General features: G+C 39.1%; 1 protein-coding gene across 1 annotated transcript in view; it reads left to right on the forward strand.

Moving 5' to 3' along the window:
* The window catches only part of St7l (suppression of tumorigenicity 7 like), a 68,095-nt gene extending 64,266 nt beyond the window's left edge, over positions 1-3,829 (forward strand). The window contains exon 14 of the mRNA XM_055628878.1: positions 3,396-3,829. Within this exon, the coding sequence (XP_055484853.1) occupies positions 3,396-3,574 (179 nt within the window). The 3' untranslated portion in view covers positions 3,575-3,829. The remainder of the gene's footprint in view (positions 1-3,395) is intronic.
* The last annotated feature ends 15,998 nt before the right edge of the window (positions 3,830-19,827 follow it).

Here is a 19,827-nt window from a genome sequence, read left to right on the forward strand (position 1 = left end):
GTGTGTGTGTGTGTGTGTGTGTGTGTGTGTGTGTGTGTGTGTGTGTGTTCACATTGGTGTATGCATGTGCATGAGGAGGCCAGAGGTCAATACCGGATATCCTCCTCAATGACATTCCATCTTATTTTCTCAAGCAGGGTCTTTTACTAAACCTGCAGCTCAGGTTCAGCGAGGCTGGCTGGCCATCGAGCACCACAGATGTGCCTGACTGTGCCTTCCTAGCTCTAGAATTACAGGCATGTGGCATTTGGGTTTTTATGTGGGTGCTGGGACTCTGAACTCAAGTGATCGTGCTTGTACAGCATTTACTAAGCCCTGTCAGCAGCCCCTCTGCTCTCTGAGAGCTTATACCTTTTCTCGGTGTTCATGCCTCATCAAGTAAGCTGTATACAGAAACAAGAAAAGGTTATTTGAATAGAATTACCAGGAGCCCTGACATTTCTTTTTCCGTATCTCACAAAAGAGATCAAGGAGTCCTTTACGAGGCTGATATTAGAAGGAGCAATGGATTGTGTGAGGAGTAACCTAAGGGTGGATCCAAGAGTGCACAGAATTTTCTAAGGAGCTGATGGCAAGAACCCAGGTGAAGATTTAGTGGAGGCGTAGTCAGAGGCAAGAACTAGATATCCTTGAAATTAAAGGGAAGAAACTTCCCTGTGAGGAGGAGTGAGCAGCTGAGGCACTAGGAAAGGCAATTACTGAGAACAATCTATTGACTTTGGCAGTTAGGAGGTCATTAAGGAGAGCAATTGCATTTGCCTCCTTAGGGTAGGGTTAGCTATTATTTTTCCATTTTAAAAGAAACATATTTTAAGGCAAAGAAGTCAGTTTTTAAGTCAGTCAGTATACAAGTGTGTATACCCAGGCATGGTGGCACATGCTGTACCCTGGCCTTTGGGAGGCTGGAGAGTGAGGGGTGTAAGTTTGAGACCAACCTGGGCTACAAATAGCAAGGCCTTGTCTCAGAACATACAATCAAATAACAATTTTTTTATTGCAAAGGATAATACATTTGTGTTAAAAGAATGCCTTCCTTTATATTTTATAATTTGTTTGTTTGTTTGTTTGGTTTGGTTTTTCAAGGCAGGGTTTCTCTGTGTAGCCTTTGCTGTCCTGGACTCACTTTGTAAACCAGACTGGCCTCAAACTCACAGAGATCCATACACCTCTGCCTCTTTGAGTGCTGGAATTACAAGTATATTTAATTATTGAAGGCCAACTATACATACTATATTTCTTATGTCAGAGCCAGAAGCTAAAGATCAGACAAGGTTTTTAAAAATATATATTTCTAAATTTTAAAATTATTTTTATGTGTATGAGTATTTGCCTGCGTGTATGTCTTCATACATGCCCAATACCTGAAGAGGCCAGAAGAACACATCAGATTCCTTGGAACTGGAGGTACAGAATGGTTGTGAGCTGCCATGTGTGTACTGGGAATTGAAGCTGGGTCCTCTGGAAGAGCAGCCAGTGCTCTTAGCCACTAGCCATGTCTCCAGCTCTTGGTTAGGGCTTGTTTGTTTGTTTTTTGTGGGTTTTGTTTGTTTGTTTCTTTGTTTTGATGAGCCTTCACTCATTAAGTCTTAAGTCTTAACTTACACAGGGTTTGCACCTTCAGGACATAGAGGGATATGCTGGAGGGCTTTATTGCTATAGTGTATGTCCTTAGAGTTTATTTTTCTGTTTCTGACTGTGGTAGAATGAAGAACTTTTAATAATGTGGAGTTCTAATACCCATGAGTACTTAATGGTTTTTGTTTTTAATTCTCCTTCGGCCTTGATATGACTTACAGCTTTCTGGAATTTGCTTATAGACTCATAAGTTGAGACTTGAACTATTCCCCCTAGTTCATATAACTGTTTTGTCATCTTTTATGCCTCCTGCTAAATTTTTCTCTGCAAGCCAGTGATGAAATTTGAAGTTTCGTTCCAAAGGGGTGTTTCTGTACTAGTCAGTCATCCATTATATTGATGTATTAGCCAAACATTGACTGACAAGTGAATCTACAGAAAGCAATCCAAAAAGAAATAATTAGGTCTCTTAAAATAGAAAGTCTCGTATTTTAAGAATTTTTTTTTAACTAAAGTTGTACAGTCTTCTACCTTACAACATGAAAATATTACTATCTAAAGTTATTTCAACAATTAAACGAGAACTTTAAAAACCATTAAGTGCTTTACACTTTAGCTAATATTAATTTTACTGCCTTATTCCCTGCCTTCTCAAATACGAGAGTCTGTTTCTCTTTGTTTGTTGGATGAAGTCAGCCTTTTGTGTATGAGGAGTGTAGGGTAGGAGGGATTGCTGGTTTGGGGTGATGAAAAAATGACATTAGCAGTTTCTGATTTTAGACTTTATAAAATTCAGTGCTGCTGTGCTTTTATACAAACTGTGGCTTGAGGCTCTGGAAATCTTCTGCATTTTTTAAATGAATTTAGTTTTTGTTATATCCTTTCTAAATATAGCTAAAGATATATAAAATATTGTAGCCATTGAAGGAAACTTGGGTATTACCTTCTCTCTTAATCGTTATGTTTTTTAAAAAGTGAAATTTATAGCTGACCTTGGTTCAGCATAGAATTAGTCATTCCTTACTGCTGCAGGATATTACATCAGGAATTCCTGGATTGGTGTCCTAGCAGTCAACTTTTTGACTAATGAAGTCTTCACATAGCTTTCAGTTTAAAAGAAATTTATTGAGCACCTACTGTGCATTGGCCATGCTAAAAGGCTTAGCTCCAGATTATTGTTGTCCAAGCACTTTGATTAATATATAAGTGCTTGAATATATAAGTGCTTGAATAAAGTTAATAATGAGGTTCTCAAACACTAGAAAAATAATACCTATGAATATAGATGTGATAAAATAAGCCAAAGAACTTCATTTGCTAGTTGGTTTTCTAGTTCTGTTTTCATAGTACTTGGTGAAGTGTCACACATAGAACATAGGGATAATTGTGTAAAATTATTAAGCAGTGCTTCTGGGCAATCTCCCAAGACATGTCTGTCTCTTTATCTCTACACTACTTGCTGAGCTTTCAAAGAACAAGAATTAATAACAACTCACATTTATTAAGTGCCTATACTGTTCATCATAACAACTCCATAGCAACATCTATGTTTAGTGCACAGCTAATAAGTGACAAAGCTCTTTTTCAGAACCACCTCAGCAGGACTTTATAGTCCATGTTGTTTCCCACGATGCCACCTTGTTCCCAGACCCCGGTACAGTCATCTGACTGTGCAGATACACAGAATAGCTGTCTCTTACTTTTAATAGCTGTCTCTTATTTTTAACTACATATTTAATTTTCAAAGCTAAATTAATTTTAAAATATTAAGACCTGTTTATGCTGAAATAAAACTCCCTCTTACTTTTTTTTCCTTGCAGCTTTTCATCATGTCTCTGTTTATCCAAAGAAGGAGCTTCCTTTTTTCATCCACTTTACAGCAGGACTCTGTTCTTCTACAGCAATGATAGCATTTCTCACACACCAGTTTCCTGAAGTCATGGGTGTTTTTGCAAAAGCTGTGAGTATGATCTCAAGGACTTGTGTGGAGTATTTATAAACCACCGGAGGAAAGCATCTCTGATCTGTCTGTGCTACCCCACATGGGTAGTGAAAGATACTTGTGAAAGGCAAGAACTGGTTTGTAAAGATTCTACCATAAATATGTCAAACATGAATTCTGGTGATGTGAACTTACTTCCGTTGCTTAAAAGTTTAAGAGTACAATGCTATAACATTATGAAGTTGGCCTGTGTAATTACTTTTGGTGATTAATACAGCATTCCTTACCAACTAAAGAATGATACAAGTTTTATCATTAGTGTGTTTTCGTTGGTATTTAAAAAGTATTAATTTTGTAAACAAACCTTTCGATTTTTTTCCACTTAAATGAAGTCATGAGTTCAGAGTATTTGCTGATTTTAACTCAAGAATAAAACTGTGGTAGAGAATAAATACGTAAAAGGCACAGGTGGAACTTTTGCCCTGTGCATGGAATGTTCTTCTTGGCTCAAAGGTTCTCCTAGTTTTTGTATCTGCATCCTTTTATTGACCTTTCTGGTCTTAAGTATAGAACTAAGTGTCAGTCTTTATTTTAATTTGAACTCTTCAATTTTGAACTGCTTCTCTGTTTCTTGACTGAGGACTGGTATTTTATTTGTCTGTCTGTCTGTCTATCTATCTATCATCTATCTATCTATCTCTCTGTCTTTCTGTCTGTCTGTCTATCTGTCTGTCTGTCTATCTGTCTATCTGTCTATCTGCCTATCTAATTTATTTTGAGACAGGGTTTCTCTGTGTAGTCCTGGCTGTCCTGGAATTCACTCTGTAGACCAGGTTGGCCTCGAACTCAGAAATTCGGCTGCCTCTGAGTCCAAAGTACTGGTATTAAAGGCGTACTTCATCACAGTCCAGCTGAGGACTGATATTTAAAATGGTATTCATTCCTCTACACAAATGTATTAATTTATGTCACGAAAAAATTTTTTCTTTTAATAATTTTTTATTTAAAAATGTTGCACATTTCTTGTGAGTTGGCAAGATGGTTTAAAAGATAAGTACTTGTTGCTAAGTCTAATCTAAGCAATCTAAGTGCGGACCCATATAAAGGTGGGAGAGGACCAAATCTACAAAGTTGTCCTCCACTTTCAAACACATGCCATGATGCATGTGTACCCTGCATCATGCAAACACAATAATAATAAATTAAACACAATCAAATAAATAGAAATGTATATCCCTTTCACATTCTAGTATCTTTATCAGGTAATAGGTTAAAACCCAAAAGAAAGTGCTGTTTTGTTATATTCCCAAACACAAAACATGCACTGAGAGCCACAGAAGATCCAGTTTACTCAGCCTTATTTTCCTATATTTATGTGAATAATAGAAATAGTATATATGTTTCTATATTTATTTATTCCATTGTAACTCCTTGTTTTTCTCATAGTTTCTTTTCCTGCCATAAGAATAGTTTACTTTGGGCTGGACAGAGGGCTCGGTGGTTAAGAGGACTGGTTAAGACCTCTTCCAAAGGATCCAGGTTCAGTTTCCAGCACTCACATGGCAGCTCACATGGAACTGTCCGTAATTCCATATAAGGATCTGATACCTTCACACTAATGCACATAAAATAAAATTAAATAAATTATTAAGGGCTGGAGAGATGGCTCAGAGGTTAAGAACACTGGCTGTGCTTCCAGAGGTCCTGAGTTCAATTCCCAGCAACCAACCACATGGTGGCTCACAACCATCCATAATAAGATCTGGTGTCCTCTTCTGGCATGCAGGTATACATGCAGACAGAACACTGTACACATAAGAAATAAATAAATATTTTTTAAAAGAAGAAGAAGAAGAAAACAAAAAAAAAAAACAACCAACAAACAAAGAATAGTTTACTTTAAGCCAGGTGGTAGTAGTACACACAGAGCCAGGTGGCAGAGGCAGGTGGATCTCTGAGTTCAAGGCCAGCCTGATCTACAGAGCAAGTTCCGGGACAGCCCAGGCTACACAGAGAAACCTTGTCTCAGGAAAAACAAAACAAAACAAAAACAAAAAAACAGAAAAAGAATAGTTTATTTTGTACTTTATGAATTAGTTAGTTCTTATGGGCTTCAGTGTTTGAAGGTCAACTGTATAATGTGTTAAGATGCCACTGGCTATAGGCCTAGGAGTCTGAGTCCAAGACAAATGACTTCCAAGTGCTGCTCAGGGAGTACAGATGTGTGGGTTGCAGACTGACTATTTCATTTCCTCTTAATGTAGAAAGGGAGCTTGGTAATGACTTTTACTGTTGTCCGCAGTGGTGCTGATGGGGAGTGAGTGCATCTCAAACTGTCATGACCTCACTGTGTAAGGACATGGAAAAAACGGACCAGAAAGGGAATACTATCCACTTGAAATCTAGACGGGAAGAAGAAAAAGGTGCTTAACCCAGATTCTACCCAGCAGGGTATTAAAGCAGCTGCTGACACTCATAGCCAAACTTTGGGCAGAGTGCAGGGAATCTTATGAAAGAAGGGGGGGATAGAAAGACCTGGAGGGGACAGGAGCTCCACAAGGAGAGCAACAGAACCAAAAAATCTGGGCACAGGCATCTTTTCTGAGACTGATACTCCCAACCAAGGACTATGCATAGAGATAACCTAGAACCCCTGCACAGATGTAGCCCATGGAAACACAGTCTCCAGTGGGTTCCCTAGTAAGGGGAACAGGGACTGTCTCTGACATGAACTCAGTGGCTGGCTCTTTGATCACCACCCTCTGAGGGGGGAGCAGCCTTAACAGGCCACAGAGGAAGACAATGCAGCCAGTCCGGATGAGACCTGATAGGCTAGGGTCAGATGGAAGTGGCGAAGAACCATCCTCCCCTATCAGTAGACTTGGAGAGGGGCATGGGAGGAGATGAGGGAGGGAGGGTATGAGGGAGGGGCTACAGCTGGGATACAAAGTGAATACATTGTAATAAATTTTTAAAAAGATCATGCACACAATGAGAGAAATGGTTCCTGAATTTTTCTTAAGGCAGTGGAGTAGCAATGAGGAAAAATAGAGGACAGCAAGGAAAGAGCTCTGCAACCTGGAACAGAAATATAGCAATCGACAGTGTATTTCCGAAGATGTGGCTGAGATGAATGTGGACTGTACTCTACTCAATCCATTAAATTCTTGTAGTAACTGCCTTTGCTGAAGAGGTCACTAATGGCACCAGGAGAGGCCTGAGGTTACATAAAATAGACATTTCTTTTTTTTTTTTTTTTAGATCAAAAGTTAATAATATATTATTATTAAGTTGCTGAACAATAAATATCTTTATACCATATTTTGTATTGTTGCTGGCAAGGAACTTTTACAGCCAAATATTATCCCTATGGCTCTTGCATGTGTATTTTAGGTTTCTTTCTTTCTTTTTTTTTCTTTCTTTCTTTTTTTCTTTCCTTTTTCTTTCTTTCTCTCTCTCTCTTTCTTTTTTCTTTTCTTTTCTCTTTCTTGTTTGAGACAGTGTTTATCTGTGTAGCCCTGGCTGTCGTACAACTCACTCTGTAGACCAGGCTGGCCTCAAAGTCAGAGATCCACCTGCCCCTGCCTCCGAGTGCTGGGATTAAAGGCATGCAGCACCACCACCCTGCTGTATTTTAGATTTCTAAAGGCCACATACTTGTTGGGCATGGTGGCACACACCTTTATCCTAGCACTTGGTGAGGAAGAGGGAGCTGTGAGCTTGAGGCCAGCCTGGTCTACAAAGTGAGTTCAGGACAGCCAAAGTTACACAGAGAAACCTGTCTCGAAAAACAACAAACAAACAAAAAAAGCCACATACTTACGGCTGGGAGCTGCACGTCAGTATGTGGCAGCTATTCCAAAGTCAAGTATGTGAGAGGCAGTGGAAAATGACTGCAAGCGGGCAGCCTGCCTCTCACAATATACAACACTCAAAACGCTTTGACAGCAGACATGCAGCAAGGAAATAGAGGCTGCTGTTCTTCACCACTTTATAAAGCGTGGAGAAACACCACCTTCCTGCAGGAGCTTGTTTAAAAAAAAAAAAAAAACAGGCTCAGGCTTCACTGCAGACCTCCTGAATCAGAGTCTGTATCTTAACAAGATCCCCAGCTCATCCTGCATGCACATTTAAAGCTTGAGACGCCTTGCACCACCTTGTACACCAATAAGAGGAATTGGAACACCAGAATGTAAGTTATGCCACCTTCTCCACCCTTAGTTGTAAAGTGAGAAATAGTGCTACATAGGTTTTTTTGAGGGTAAATGTGCTTAACAAATATCAAGTGTTTAGAACTATGTTTTTCCACCATCAGGGGTAAGTAGATATTATTCTCTCTCATTGCCATCATTGTCACCACTTAAGGAGAGACCACTGTGGGAAAACTTATTTTGAGCTTATTGTTATCCTCCAAAAGTAAAAAGATAGGCTTTCCCACTGTGGTTAAAGTATAAATGATAGTTGGATGTCATTTGAATAATTAGAATATGCAGATGATATATCTTGTGTGTGTTAACTACAAGAGGAAAAAATGTTTATAATTCCTAATACTGACAAAGTGTTGTTTTAGAACAGACTATATTGGCCCAAGGATGGAATTTTCATTTAGATCAGATCTGCAATGACAATATAATGTGGAAACTGATGAAGTCTATTTGTCCTACTTTTTCATAAGGCAAAGATACTTAAGAAAACTCACAAATTATTATTATTTCTTCATCTCCCTACCACATTTTTACTTCACCCACTGTTTTGTTGTTGTTTTTAGAGATAGGTCTCAGTTTGTTCCCAGGGCTGGTCATAAACTCATGGGCTTAAATGATCCTCAAACCTCAGCCTTCAGACCATAGGCATGTGTCACCATGCCTGACTAAATCTACAGTGTTGTTACCATTTTATCTTCTTTCTCTAGTATCTTTTTTGTGTCAGCTTACATGTTAAAGCAAATTCTATTTGATTTTCTGAAAATATGTTTGTTACAAAAATGTGTTTTTATGTTGCCAGGCACTTAAGATGAATGACTTGGGGTACTTTGGTTTTGAGACAAGGTGGAGTGCAGCCAGGCATTCCGGAACTTACTGTGTATTTAAGGATGGCTTGACTTCTTAGGGCTTTGAGCAGGGTAAGTTTGCTCTCTACAAACTGAGCTATAGGTCAGCCCTAAGATTAATGATTTTTAATAATTTCACTGTGTATCAATTTTAAAGAAATGGAAGAGAGTGAATGAGCCAGATTGACTATTGGTTTGAGCACTTTCTCCCCTTTTTCACAATGTAAAGCTATGTGGAACCAGACTTAGTTTTCAGCAAGTTGGGATATTTTTCTCCTGGCTGAGATAAAAACCTTGTCTGACATTACGCACAGAGCAATGGAAAGGTTGCATGAATCCCTGGAGATGTGGAATGTACTGATACCAGAGCTGATACTCTCCAAGGCCAGGATTCCTGAAAAAGGAAAAAGTGCTTTTAAGTGGTAGGTCATTTTCTCACCTGCTTTGAAGCCTGCTGGGTTAAATATGAGGGTTCAAAGAAAGGGTAGCCAGCAAACCAGCTCTGGGAATCTGATTCTGCTTATCTGAAAGGAGCGTCTTTATTTAAGAGCAGCACTACCCTTTCCTTAGCAAGCCAGCCTCACCCACTCTGGCTCCTTCCAGTTCTGTGCTGCAGAAAGAGCTTTCTTCTTAGCAAGGATTGGAGGGTGTCTTCACAAAAGACATAAAGATGGTCTTTGGGGATCCTGCTGACTTCCTGGTGAGCTCAGGCTTGAGGCTGTGGTTCTCATGCTTTGCATTGAGAAGTGTGTTTGAATGCCAAAGTCCATCATCGAGTTTTAACTGAACAGGACAGTCACTGTGATGTTGGCAGAAAAAGGTATTAGGCTTAAGGCAAGCATCAAAAAGAGTACCAAATATATAGCTTTACTTTGTTGACTTTCGCTGAGAGCACACTGTAGCTGTACTGGGGTGGGAACAGACCTTGTCTCCACATACTTCCACTAATCTTTATGTGGGAAAATGCAGTTGGATGTACCAGTGATGAATTTCAGAGGAACTCATAATTGGCTGGCTCCACTGTAGCCAGGGCCTTACAGTCTGCTTGATTAATTCTTAAGAGCTACGTTAGCCAAGTTGTATGATTTCCAAAGATATAGAAGGTCAGTTCTTACACTAACAAAGGACCTCTCTGCAAAATGCCTCACTGGGGACTCTTTGGGCCCTTCCTAAAAATAATTAAAAATTTTCTTCCCAAATTACATTTTAAAAAATAATAAGCATGTATAAATGCCAAATACTGAACAAAAACTTTGGGGAAGGTTTATTCACTATCTCTCATTATCCCTCCCAGGGGCAAAGATCTGTTTAAGAACTAGGGAAGTTTATAAACAATTATAACCATATATGAGTATGTAAAACAAAAAATATATATGACTATTTTGAAAGGTTTTTAGTTTGGGCTTTTTTTTTAATCATCATAACCAATAATGTGAAAGAATATTTAATAGCTGAAAGAATTAATAGCTGAAAGAATATTTCCTGTATTCTTCATTTGACCTAATTAATGCTGAAGACAGATGATACCTCTTTGCTAATATTGCAGGATACATTCAAAAGTGTGAAAGATACCTAGCTAGGGATCTGGCTCAGTTATATAAGCAAAACCCTGGGTTTGATCCATGGAACTGTATGAAACAGCTATGGTGGTTTTAATCCTAGCACTTGGGAGGTAGATGCAGAAGGATCAGAAATTTAAGGTCATCCTAAGCTACATATCAAGTTTGCCTCAAACCTGGGCTACATAAGACCTTGCCCCCCACCCCCATGAAACTAACCAATAAAGTTTCTTCACTTACTTGGAAATTATTTTCTAAATATTTTAAACTTACATTCCTGCAAAATGGTATTCTGTAATTATACTATAATTCTGCAATTTACAGTAATGCAGCTAAGGTATTCCCCAGAAACTCTAGAGATAACAGACTGAGCCTATGGTGTGACACATGAATTTTTTTTTAATTTTAGAGATTTCAATTTTTAAATTATTTTTAAAAGATTTATTTGTTTATTTATCTAACGTGTGTATGTATTATACAGTGTTCTGTCTGCATGCACACCTGTATGCCAGAAGAGGGCACCAGATCTCATTATAGATGGTTGTGAGTCACCATGTGGTTGCTGGGAAATAAACTCATGACCTTTGGAAGAGCAGCCAGCGCTCTTAACCTCTGAGCCATCTTTCCAGCCCTCAATTTCATTATTTTAAAGTGTGTGTGTGTGTGTGTGTGTGTGTATGTATGTGATGGTACTCTTAAACTCTGAGCCATCTTTCCAGCCCTCAATTTTATTATTTTAAAGTGTGTGTGTGTGTGTGTGCGTGTACGTGTGTGCGTGTGTGCGTGTGTGCGTGTGTGCGTGTGTGTGTGTGTGTGTGTGTGTGTGTGTGTGTGTGTGTGTGTGATGGTATGGCTGTGTGTATGTGCACATGACTGTAGGTGCCTATGGAGGCCAGAGGCATCGAATCCCCTGGAGCTAGAGTTACATGTGGTTGTAAGCTACCCACGTCGGTGCTGAGAATTGAACTTGGTTCTCTGTGAGGACTGTATATGTTCTTAACTGCTGAGTTATTTCTCCAGACCAGCTCAAAATTTTTAAATGTTTACAATTTTATTCCACTGTTATTGCCTCTGAAGTCTTTAATTGGATAGTCTGATATCCAACTTTCTCTTTCTCTCCCCCTCTCTCCTTCCTTTTCTTCCTCCCTTCCATCCCTCCCTCCTTCCCTTTCTGAGTCTGGTGCTGAGAACCAAACCCAGTCCTGTTCATGCTATGTAATACTCTATCACTGAGCTATAGCTCTAGTTCTGTGATCTCTTAGCAAAACAAAAAGATGTTGTCTGCTTCCTGTGAGGAACTTCATATGCTGCATTCTCATTTTGTTCCCTCAAATATGTCCAGATTGAGGGTTGGGGAGATGGCTCAGTTGGTAAGGGGTTATACCCAAGTTTGTGGATCTGAGTTTGGGTCTGTGTGTGTTGTGTTGTGTGTGTGTGTGTTTAAAGCAGGTACAGGGGTGCAGCTGCAATCCTGATACTGGGGAGGCAGAGACAGGAAGATTCCTGGAGCTCATTGGCAGCTAGCCTAGCTCCAGGTCTAGTGAAGGGACCTTTTCCCAAAAGATAAAATGGGAAGAAGTTGAGGAAGACACCTGACATTGACCTCTGACCCCTATTGCACATAAACATATACACACAGATGCGTTGCACAGTAAATAAATAAATATCCAGATTTACATGTTCATGTAATTGCATGTATTTTTTTTCATAATTTTCAAGTACTGAAATCTTTGAATGCAGGGAAAAAAGAATAACAGAATGTGTCACAGGCAGATTACTTCCTCGTGGCTTAATCTGAAGCTTATGGAGAGCCCGTTCCTCACATACACCTGTCAAATGGGAGGCTCAGAAGTGATCCCCAAATATTCTTGGCAGTGTTTTTAATCATTTCTTCAATCAAAATGAGTCTCAGTACGAACATTTGGGACACCCTGCCACTATTGCTGTTATATTTGGCTCTGCGTACTGCGTAGCAGTTTTGAGAAGACTGGCACTTAGACATTCATAGGAGTTGCTTATCCACACTCAGCATACTGCCTATATTGGAATTCAGCTTAGAAAATCTACTTATTTTTTGTCTTGAAATGTTTTTGTCTTGCAGATGCATTCTTCAAATGGAGAGAATAGTGGAATATAAAAGAAATCTATAATCCTGGGGATATCTTTTAGCTTTCTCTTCTAGAGTAGAATTTCATGCCTTTCCTCAGTAAATCACATTTCTAATATTCAAAAGAAATAAGTTAGTAAGATTACTTAAGTTAGTAAACACTTTAATTTTTATATTTTTATTTTTAAAGACTTTATAGTTATATTCTTATTGGAAGGCATATTCTTTTACAGTGTTATAGCTGGGAAATTTGAGTCATGAAAGTGAATTGCCTAAAATTTCATAATATATAAGACAGCCTGCTACATTTAGTCATGATGTATATTTTTGGTTTTAGTAATATATCATAGGTGATGTGTATCTATAATCTCAACCCTCAGGAGGTTGAGGAAGGAGTTGAGTGAGCTACATAGTTTGACCTTGTCTCAAACAAAATACACAGACACATACATACACCCTACCTCAAAACAAGTAGAGAAGATTAAATTTCACACCAAATAGAGTAATATGGGGGAATATTGAATGGCCGAGTGGTGCTGAGTACAGTGGTGCCCACCTTCAATCCCAGAACTCAGGAGGCAGAGGCACGGGAGGTTAGGCTAAGGCCAGCCTGGTCTATACAGTGAGTCCAGGCCAGCCAGAACGACATAAGATCCCATCTTAAAACAATAACAAAAGACAAACTGGTAATCGACAAACGGGCGTGTTAGAAAAGTCTTCCTGTGAGGGTAGACTATAGAGAGGAATTTTACATACAAGGCTGATGTGCATTGTCAGAAAAACAGGAAGGGTGTTTAGGTTCAAGAAATGCTTACTGCAAGGCAAAGCCCCATAGGTCAGTACACTGCCGGGGAAACTTCCATCTATGAGTTTGCTGGTGAGCGCTGGTGCTTTAAAGTAAAGACTGCACACTTGCTTGTCTGCCTCAGACCTCAATCCTCTTGTTGTTAATCAGCTACTGAAGAGTGAAGACTGCTCTTTGGCTATTTACACCAGGTACATAACCAAATGAACACTTCAGTGTCTCTGCTTAAAATATACAGAATGTATACGGAAACTGTGGCCCTTGGCTTATAACAGTTCAAAAGCAATTTGATTAACTCAAAGAGTAAAAACAAATTTTGGAGCTGGTAATTTTGGTAGCTCAGTAATAGAGCATCTATCTGCCCAAGTGTAGATTCTAGATTACCAGAAATCCTCCTGATTCAGCCTCTAGACTACTGGGATTAGCCTGTTTTTAAAATCACACACATATACACACATACTCATTCTTGTGTACATGCTTGGACTCAGAACTTTGTGCATTCTAGGGGAATGTTCTATCATTGAGCTACACAGCAGCCCTGTTTTAAAAAGTTTTTTTTTTTATTAGTGAAAAATTTATTTTTGCATTTTTGACCTTTAAAAAGTTTTACAGCCAGGTGATGTATGCCTGTAATCTCAGCACTCAGAGAGGCAGAAGCAGGCGGGTCTTTGTGAGTTTGAGGCTAGCCTAGTCTACAAAGTGAGTCCAGGATAGCCAAAGCTATACAGAAAAACCTGTTCTCAAAAAACAACAACAAAAAAAGTTTTACTATGAAATATAAATGCATATCTTATATTTTAATATAAAACTTCTCCCAAATTATGTTTATGCAGGATTATGGGGTTAAGTTTAGCTGAAGAGAATAAACTTTTGGCCTATAATACTATCACTTTCTCTTTTGCTGAAATGGGGGTTTCAGGCAGCAGTTAGACTTCTAATTGTTTTATCAGTGGATGTGCTCATACTACTGATAGGGTCTCAGAAGAAAAAAAAAACGTATGTTTATTGGTATTTAACCAATTTGAAGAGAGAAAATTAGCTAGGCATGGTGGCACACGCCTTTAATCTCAGCACTCTAGGAAGCAGAGGCAGGTAGATCACTGTGAATTGAGGCTAGCATGGTCTACAAAGCCAATGCTACACAGAGAAACTCTGTCTCTGAAAGATTCAGAGAGAGAGAGAGAATGAATTATTTGTCAGTAATAACATAACATTAAGATTGCCTTAGGGGCTGGGTATGGTGGTTCGTGTCTTAAATCCCAGAGCTCTGGGAGGCAGAGGCAGGAGGATCTCTGTGAATTTGAGGATAGCCTGGTCTATATCATGAGTTAGAGGATAGCCAGGGCTAAGTAGAAAAACGTCTGAAAATCAAACAAGAAAGATTGCCTTAAGGTTTCAGAAAGATGGCTCAGCAGGTAAAGGTGCTTGCTGCACAAGCCTGGAGACCTGAATTCCATCCCTGGAACCTATGTAAAAGAAGAAAGAATACAACTGATCCTATCAAGTTGTCCCTTCACCTCCATGTGTATGTTGCTGGGGCATATTCACTCACACGTACATACATGCATGTGCACACAGACATGCAATATTTTTAATTTAAAAATAGGCATAATTTTTAAGACTGTCTTGGGTCCATCTTGTCGGTAAGGAGCTTCAAGGAAATATATTATTACTTGGGTTTCACATGATGTTCAACAAAGTTAAGAATATTATAAGAGTTCTCTGCATCTTAAAATTTCAAACATTCTGGAGGTGAAATGTGTGTGGTGTCTATGACCAGTGTGTGAGAAAGAAGCCACTTGAGAAGTTAAGTTAAGCAGGAGCATGCTGGCTCTTGTTCTTATCTGTTCAGTATAACTCTATCCTAATTTCTTTCTGAAGCCAGAATTGAATCTTTTACTCCCAGTAGCCGCAGCATATAACTAAATTTTATCCAGAATACAGCCACAGCTGTTCTTGGCGGGCAAATGCATTGCTGTTTTTCCCTCAGTCACAGCAAGATAGAAAAATGTTCTCTGACTGGGGTGTGGATAAAGGCACTTCACTGATCTTATACATAATTCATCCTCTGTTGCTGGGTACAGGAAGCTGAAACTCTGCCCTCTGATAAAATTCAGCTGGATTTTTTATTTACTTGACTCTGATCCCTTCGGGGGTTTAGCCTTTACTGGGAGCCCAGGGATTCTAATTTAGCTAAGCCCTGACTGTTCTTGTTCATTTGCTCTTGGTCTATTTTAGCTATTGTAATACCACCTTTTAAAAACAAAACAAAAACTACACTAGAACATGCAGTTCAGAGAGTCCTGGATACCTTGGGGCGGGGGAGACCTTTCATTTTCAGCTTGTTGAATGGAAAATCTCCAAAAGGCTTATCTTAATTTGTTTTCAAAGTTTAGACTTTTAAAAGAGCCTTAGCATTAAAAAGAATGTGCTAACAATTAAGCACACTATAAATCTTTGCATTTCAAATTCATTGCATCAAGGTATTACTACTACTGGATTTGTTTGTTAATTTTTGTTTTGTCTTTTGTGTGTGTGTGTGTTTATGTATGCAGTGTCAGTGCCTAGTGTGTGCATGTGAGGTCAGATACCAACGCTGAATATCTTCTTTTCTTACTCTCCATCTTATATTTTGAGACAGCATTGCTTACTGGACGTGGAACACACCAACTGGCTAGACTTTTTTTTTTTTTTTTTTTTTTTTTAATCTGGCTAGACTCTTGTCTTCACCCTCCCAGTACTGGGCTCATAGGCACATACTGCTCTACCTGGCTTTTTCCATAGGTGCTGGGGATTCAAATTTAGGTCTTCATGTGTATGCTGCAAGCACTTTTCCAACGGAGCCATTCACCCAGCCCATACTTGTTAATTCTTTAATTCAATAAACAAATATTTCTTGGTTTACTTTATGAAGTACAAGATCTAATTCTTGTTCATAAACAGCTCATAGTTTTGTGGTGGAGGGTTGAGCAGAGGAGAAAGACGTGGAAGTATGAGGTAGGAACTAGTACCATAGTAGAGAGAGCATCCTTCCATTTTAGTTTGCTTATAGCTGACAAGTATTTCAGTTGCCTCCAAAATGAGTAAAAAGTCAATCTAGACTCACAGAGGGCCCTCCTTTCAGAACCCATCTGGTCAAGTCCTTAAGTCCAACAAGGTACAGAAAGAAGTTTTTTATTCTTTTTCAAAGATACAACATGGAATATTTTCATCTTTATACCTCACTGCCTAAGTTCATAGTTTTGTAAATGTAATATTAAGTATAATGTCTGTATGGGTACGTTAGGACTTAAGACATAACCAAGAGCTCCTCAATGACACATTTAAGAAAAGTCTTACCTCCTAGTCACACAGTAACTTCCATAAAAGCTCCTACCCTGTGTTTTCCTCTTTTATATCATCTCACTCCGTTTTTTGTTTGTTTTTCAAAACAGGGTTTCTTTGTGTAGCCTTGGCTATCCTGGACTCCTTTTGTAGACCAGGCTGGCCTCAGATTCACAGAGAGGCCCGCCTCTGCCTCCCCAAGTGCTGGATCAAGGCATGTGACACCACACCCGGCTTATCATCTTCTGCCTTATAGTGACAGGTTCATAATGGCTGAAGGACATCCCAGGTGAAAATGAAATAATACAATGTCATGGGAGCAGACTAGTGAGTTAGAACCAGTTACTGTCTTCTGTTTATGTGGGGAAGAGGACAGGAGACACTGCCTACATCTCCCAGAGCTCACACACTCACCCATAGTGTCTCCTAAGACACTAGTTCTGATAAATAGGCATGTGCCATGCAAATTAAAAAACTAAACAGGACATTGGGATACAGCATTAAGTAAGTTCCTATTGTCTACTCTTTCAAGCTGAACTTTTCTTTTTAACTCTGAATCTTGCACAAGTCTTTCTTTATAGGAGGGATCTCCAAGATTTGCTTTCCAAGCAAGTGAAAATAGTTTTTATCTTTACTATGCTGCCCCAGTCAAGTAATATGTACTAACTGGATTCCTGAGGTTATGACCTTAGGATGCTTGTGCTTTGCAACAGGGTCTCACTGTGTAGCCCAGGCTGACCTTAAATCTCAGTCCTTGTTTCAGCCTCCTGAATACTAAAATGACAATGTACAAGGTATAAAATAGACACAGATCCTGTGAGTTTATACAAGCGTGGATTATGTAATCAGTGAAAATGGAAACTGATTAAATGAAGTATGCAGCTATACTTGAGAGCTGAAGAATATACTGAAGTGCTATAGCAGAAGAAAGGAAACTAGATAATTTGAGCAATGACTTGAAGGCAGAAGATAGAGGCTTTAGAACTTCCTGGTGACTGTTACTTCTCTGGAAGTCTCTCTCTACTTGCCGAACCTAGTGGAATAAGCAGAAATGGCTGCTCTCTGAGTAGGTTAAGAGGTCCATGTCTAGAGAGTAAGATGTGTGATGGCAGATTCTAATTTGTAACATGGTAAGAAGGCACACTCATCTTTCTGTGTGGTAGGGAACCCACTCCCAGGCATTTCTGTGACACTACTCACTGTGTCTGCTAGCATTTGGTCTCTAGGAAGACTTAACTCCAGCCCTTTGAACTCTGGAAAGCTACTCCCCACTCTCACAGCACTGGAACCAAGATAAGGAGCATGGTTATTTAGCCTTTTCCCTGAACTTTTATCTTCTGGATGGCATTAAGAGTAACCATATCTGAGTTTCAGCCTCAAATTCCATACTGAATTTTTTAAAATTGCTTTTTGAGCAATAACTTTTCCCTTGTTGCTTAACCAGTCATACAAGTTGAGGCTTCTGTCTGTAGGCCTATTTTATAATAGCTTCCCTGAAAGAGCAGATGAAAAATAAGACAGTTAGATATTTTATGAGTATTGAAATCCCCTCCATTCAGAAATGTAAATAAAATAACCAGCACGAGCAATCAGCTTATGTCAGATTCCATGGGTTTACATTACATGGAGAAATTATAGTGCAACCTGAAACATGCTGCTTAATGAATTCGTAGTGGTGTCACAATTGAATATAAACCCCTGAGCTTTCCTTTTGTGAAGGGTTTCAGAAATCACCTTTATTAAACTGCCTAGGAGAGGAGGGAAAAAAAACAGATGACACTAAAAAACACTATTGCTGTGAAGTTGCTGCCTTTCTTCTAGCACCTACTCATGCCAGTTAGGTGAAGCAGAAACCTAAGCTACTGCTCACCCTTGAGCTTATTCAAGGAGCATTTAATATACATGTACAGAGCACCACACTGGGTCCAGCGTGCAACCCAGTATTTATGCTGTTTTTGAAAGTGGTATCAGGAAACTGAATAGAGGAACAGTATTGCCCTTGTGCTTTTTGTCCATGTAAGTTAGGGAAAGCCTGTCAAGTATGACAGAAAGCTGCTAAACAGCTTTTTTTATCAACCTAACCAACCACAGATCTAACCAACCACAGACATAGTTGGAGACTGTGGCTCAGAATGTGTCCATCTTTGGCTGTTGGTTCAGTTCTCTCTAGAGCATTAGAACTGTCTTCTCATTTATCAGTCAACTTGTTTTGTGCTCTCTAGAGTTTTTTGGAGTTTCCCTTTATCTACTGTGTCCTCAGATATGATAAATGTGTGGCCACAAAAATCAAGTGTACCAAATGGAATATGAGTCAGTCAAGTTTCAAGGTTTAGAGTGAGGAAAGAAATGTATTTTCTATTATAAATTATTCCTTTTTTACATTCTGATTTCTGATGTATTTGACTTGATTAATATCAGGTTCTATGCCTAAAACTACATGCATATATCATAGCTCTGGTTATTTAATATCACTTGATTAACCCGGCATTTCAAATGATAAGGATCTGTAGTTAATGATGCAGAATATTCTGGTGGATTTCACAAACACCCATCTTTTTTAGTTGTTATGTGTGTAGCAGATGAATTCATCCCAGTGGTTTCCCATAGATACCCTGGAGTTCACTGACATGGCTGTGTGTTACTCTTATGGAATTCTGAACCTTTCGACATAGCCACCTCATAGTAAAGCTCTGGGCTCAGCATTCTGATTTCTCTATATTCCCCAATGTATATAGTATATACCATCTTGAAATTCCTTATACATTGCTTGTACATTCTTGCTTGTAAGCTTGAACAGCACATACCAGTTCCTTCAACATAGAATGCCTTCCTCTGACTGCCCTCTAGCAGTTCATGCCTTATCTTATAACATTCCAGCTCTAAGCACCTCCTTTGGAAAAAAACATCTCTGATGGAGCTCATTTACATTTCCTTTTTTTTTTTTTCCTAAGATGTGTTTCCCAGTCTGTATAACTGCTGTTTCTGTATGTTGTCTCCCAACAATCATGATGCTAACAATGAAGACCGTTCTCTAACGGCCTTGCCTTTTTTCATTCTTTGAAGGCCTGCTGATAGCCTTTTCAATGTCTTCAGGGTCCTAGTGCACCCTCATCCCCTTTCTTCTTACTGTATAGTTGTATTCCTGGAGAAACAGGGCATCTGTTGAGGGCTGGGCCTCCATGTCAGCAGGTGGGTCCTTACATTTAGGAAATAGTTAACCCTTTGATATGTCCATCCCTGCATTCTTCTCAGACACCTTCAAGCTACAGACATAGACCAGGAATGAACCCAAAGACAGAAGTAGGGAAATTTCCACTGAAAGCCAAGTTAGAATTTTCCTTCTTTACACAAGAGCTATGAAGCTGCTGTTGTCAGCAGCTCACCAGACATATTCCTGCTCTGACTCTTTTCCAGGAGTCAGGGTTAGTTTAAGAAAAACCTCTTGCTAGAAGCCATGACCTCGTA

The sequence above is a fragment of the Psammomys obesus genome, unplaced genomic scaffold (assembly GCF_907164565.1).
Source record: "Psammomys obesus unplaced genomic scaffold, mPsaObe1.curated_primary_1811, whole genome shotgun sequence".
Classification (NCBI taxonomy): domain Eukaryota; kingdom Metazoa; phylum Chordata; class Mammalia; order Rodentia; family Muridae; genus Psammomys; species Psammomys obesus.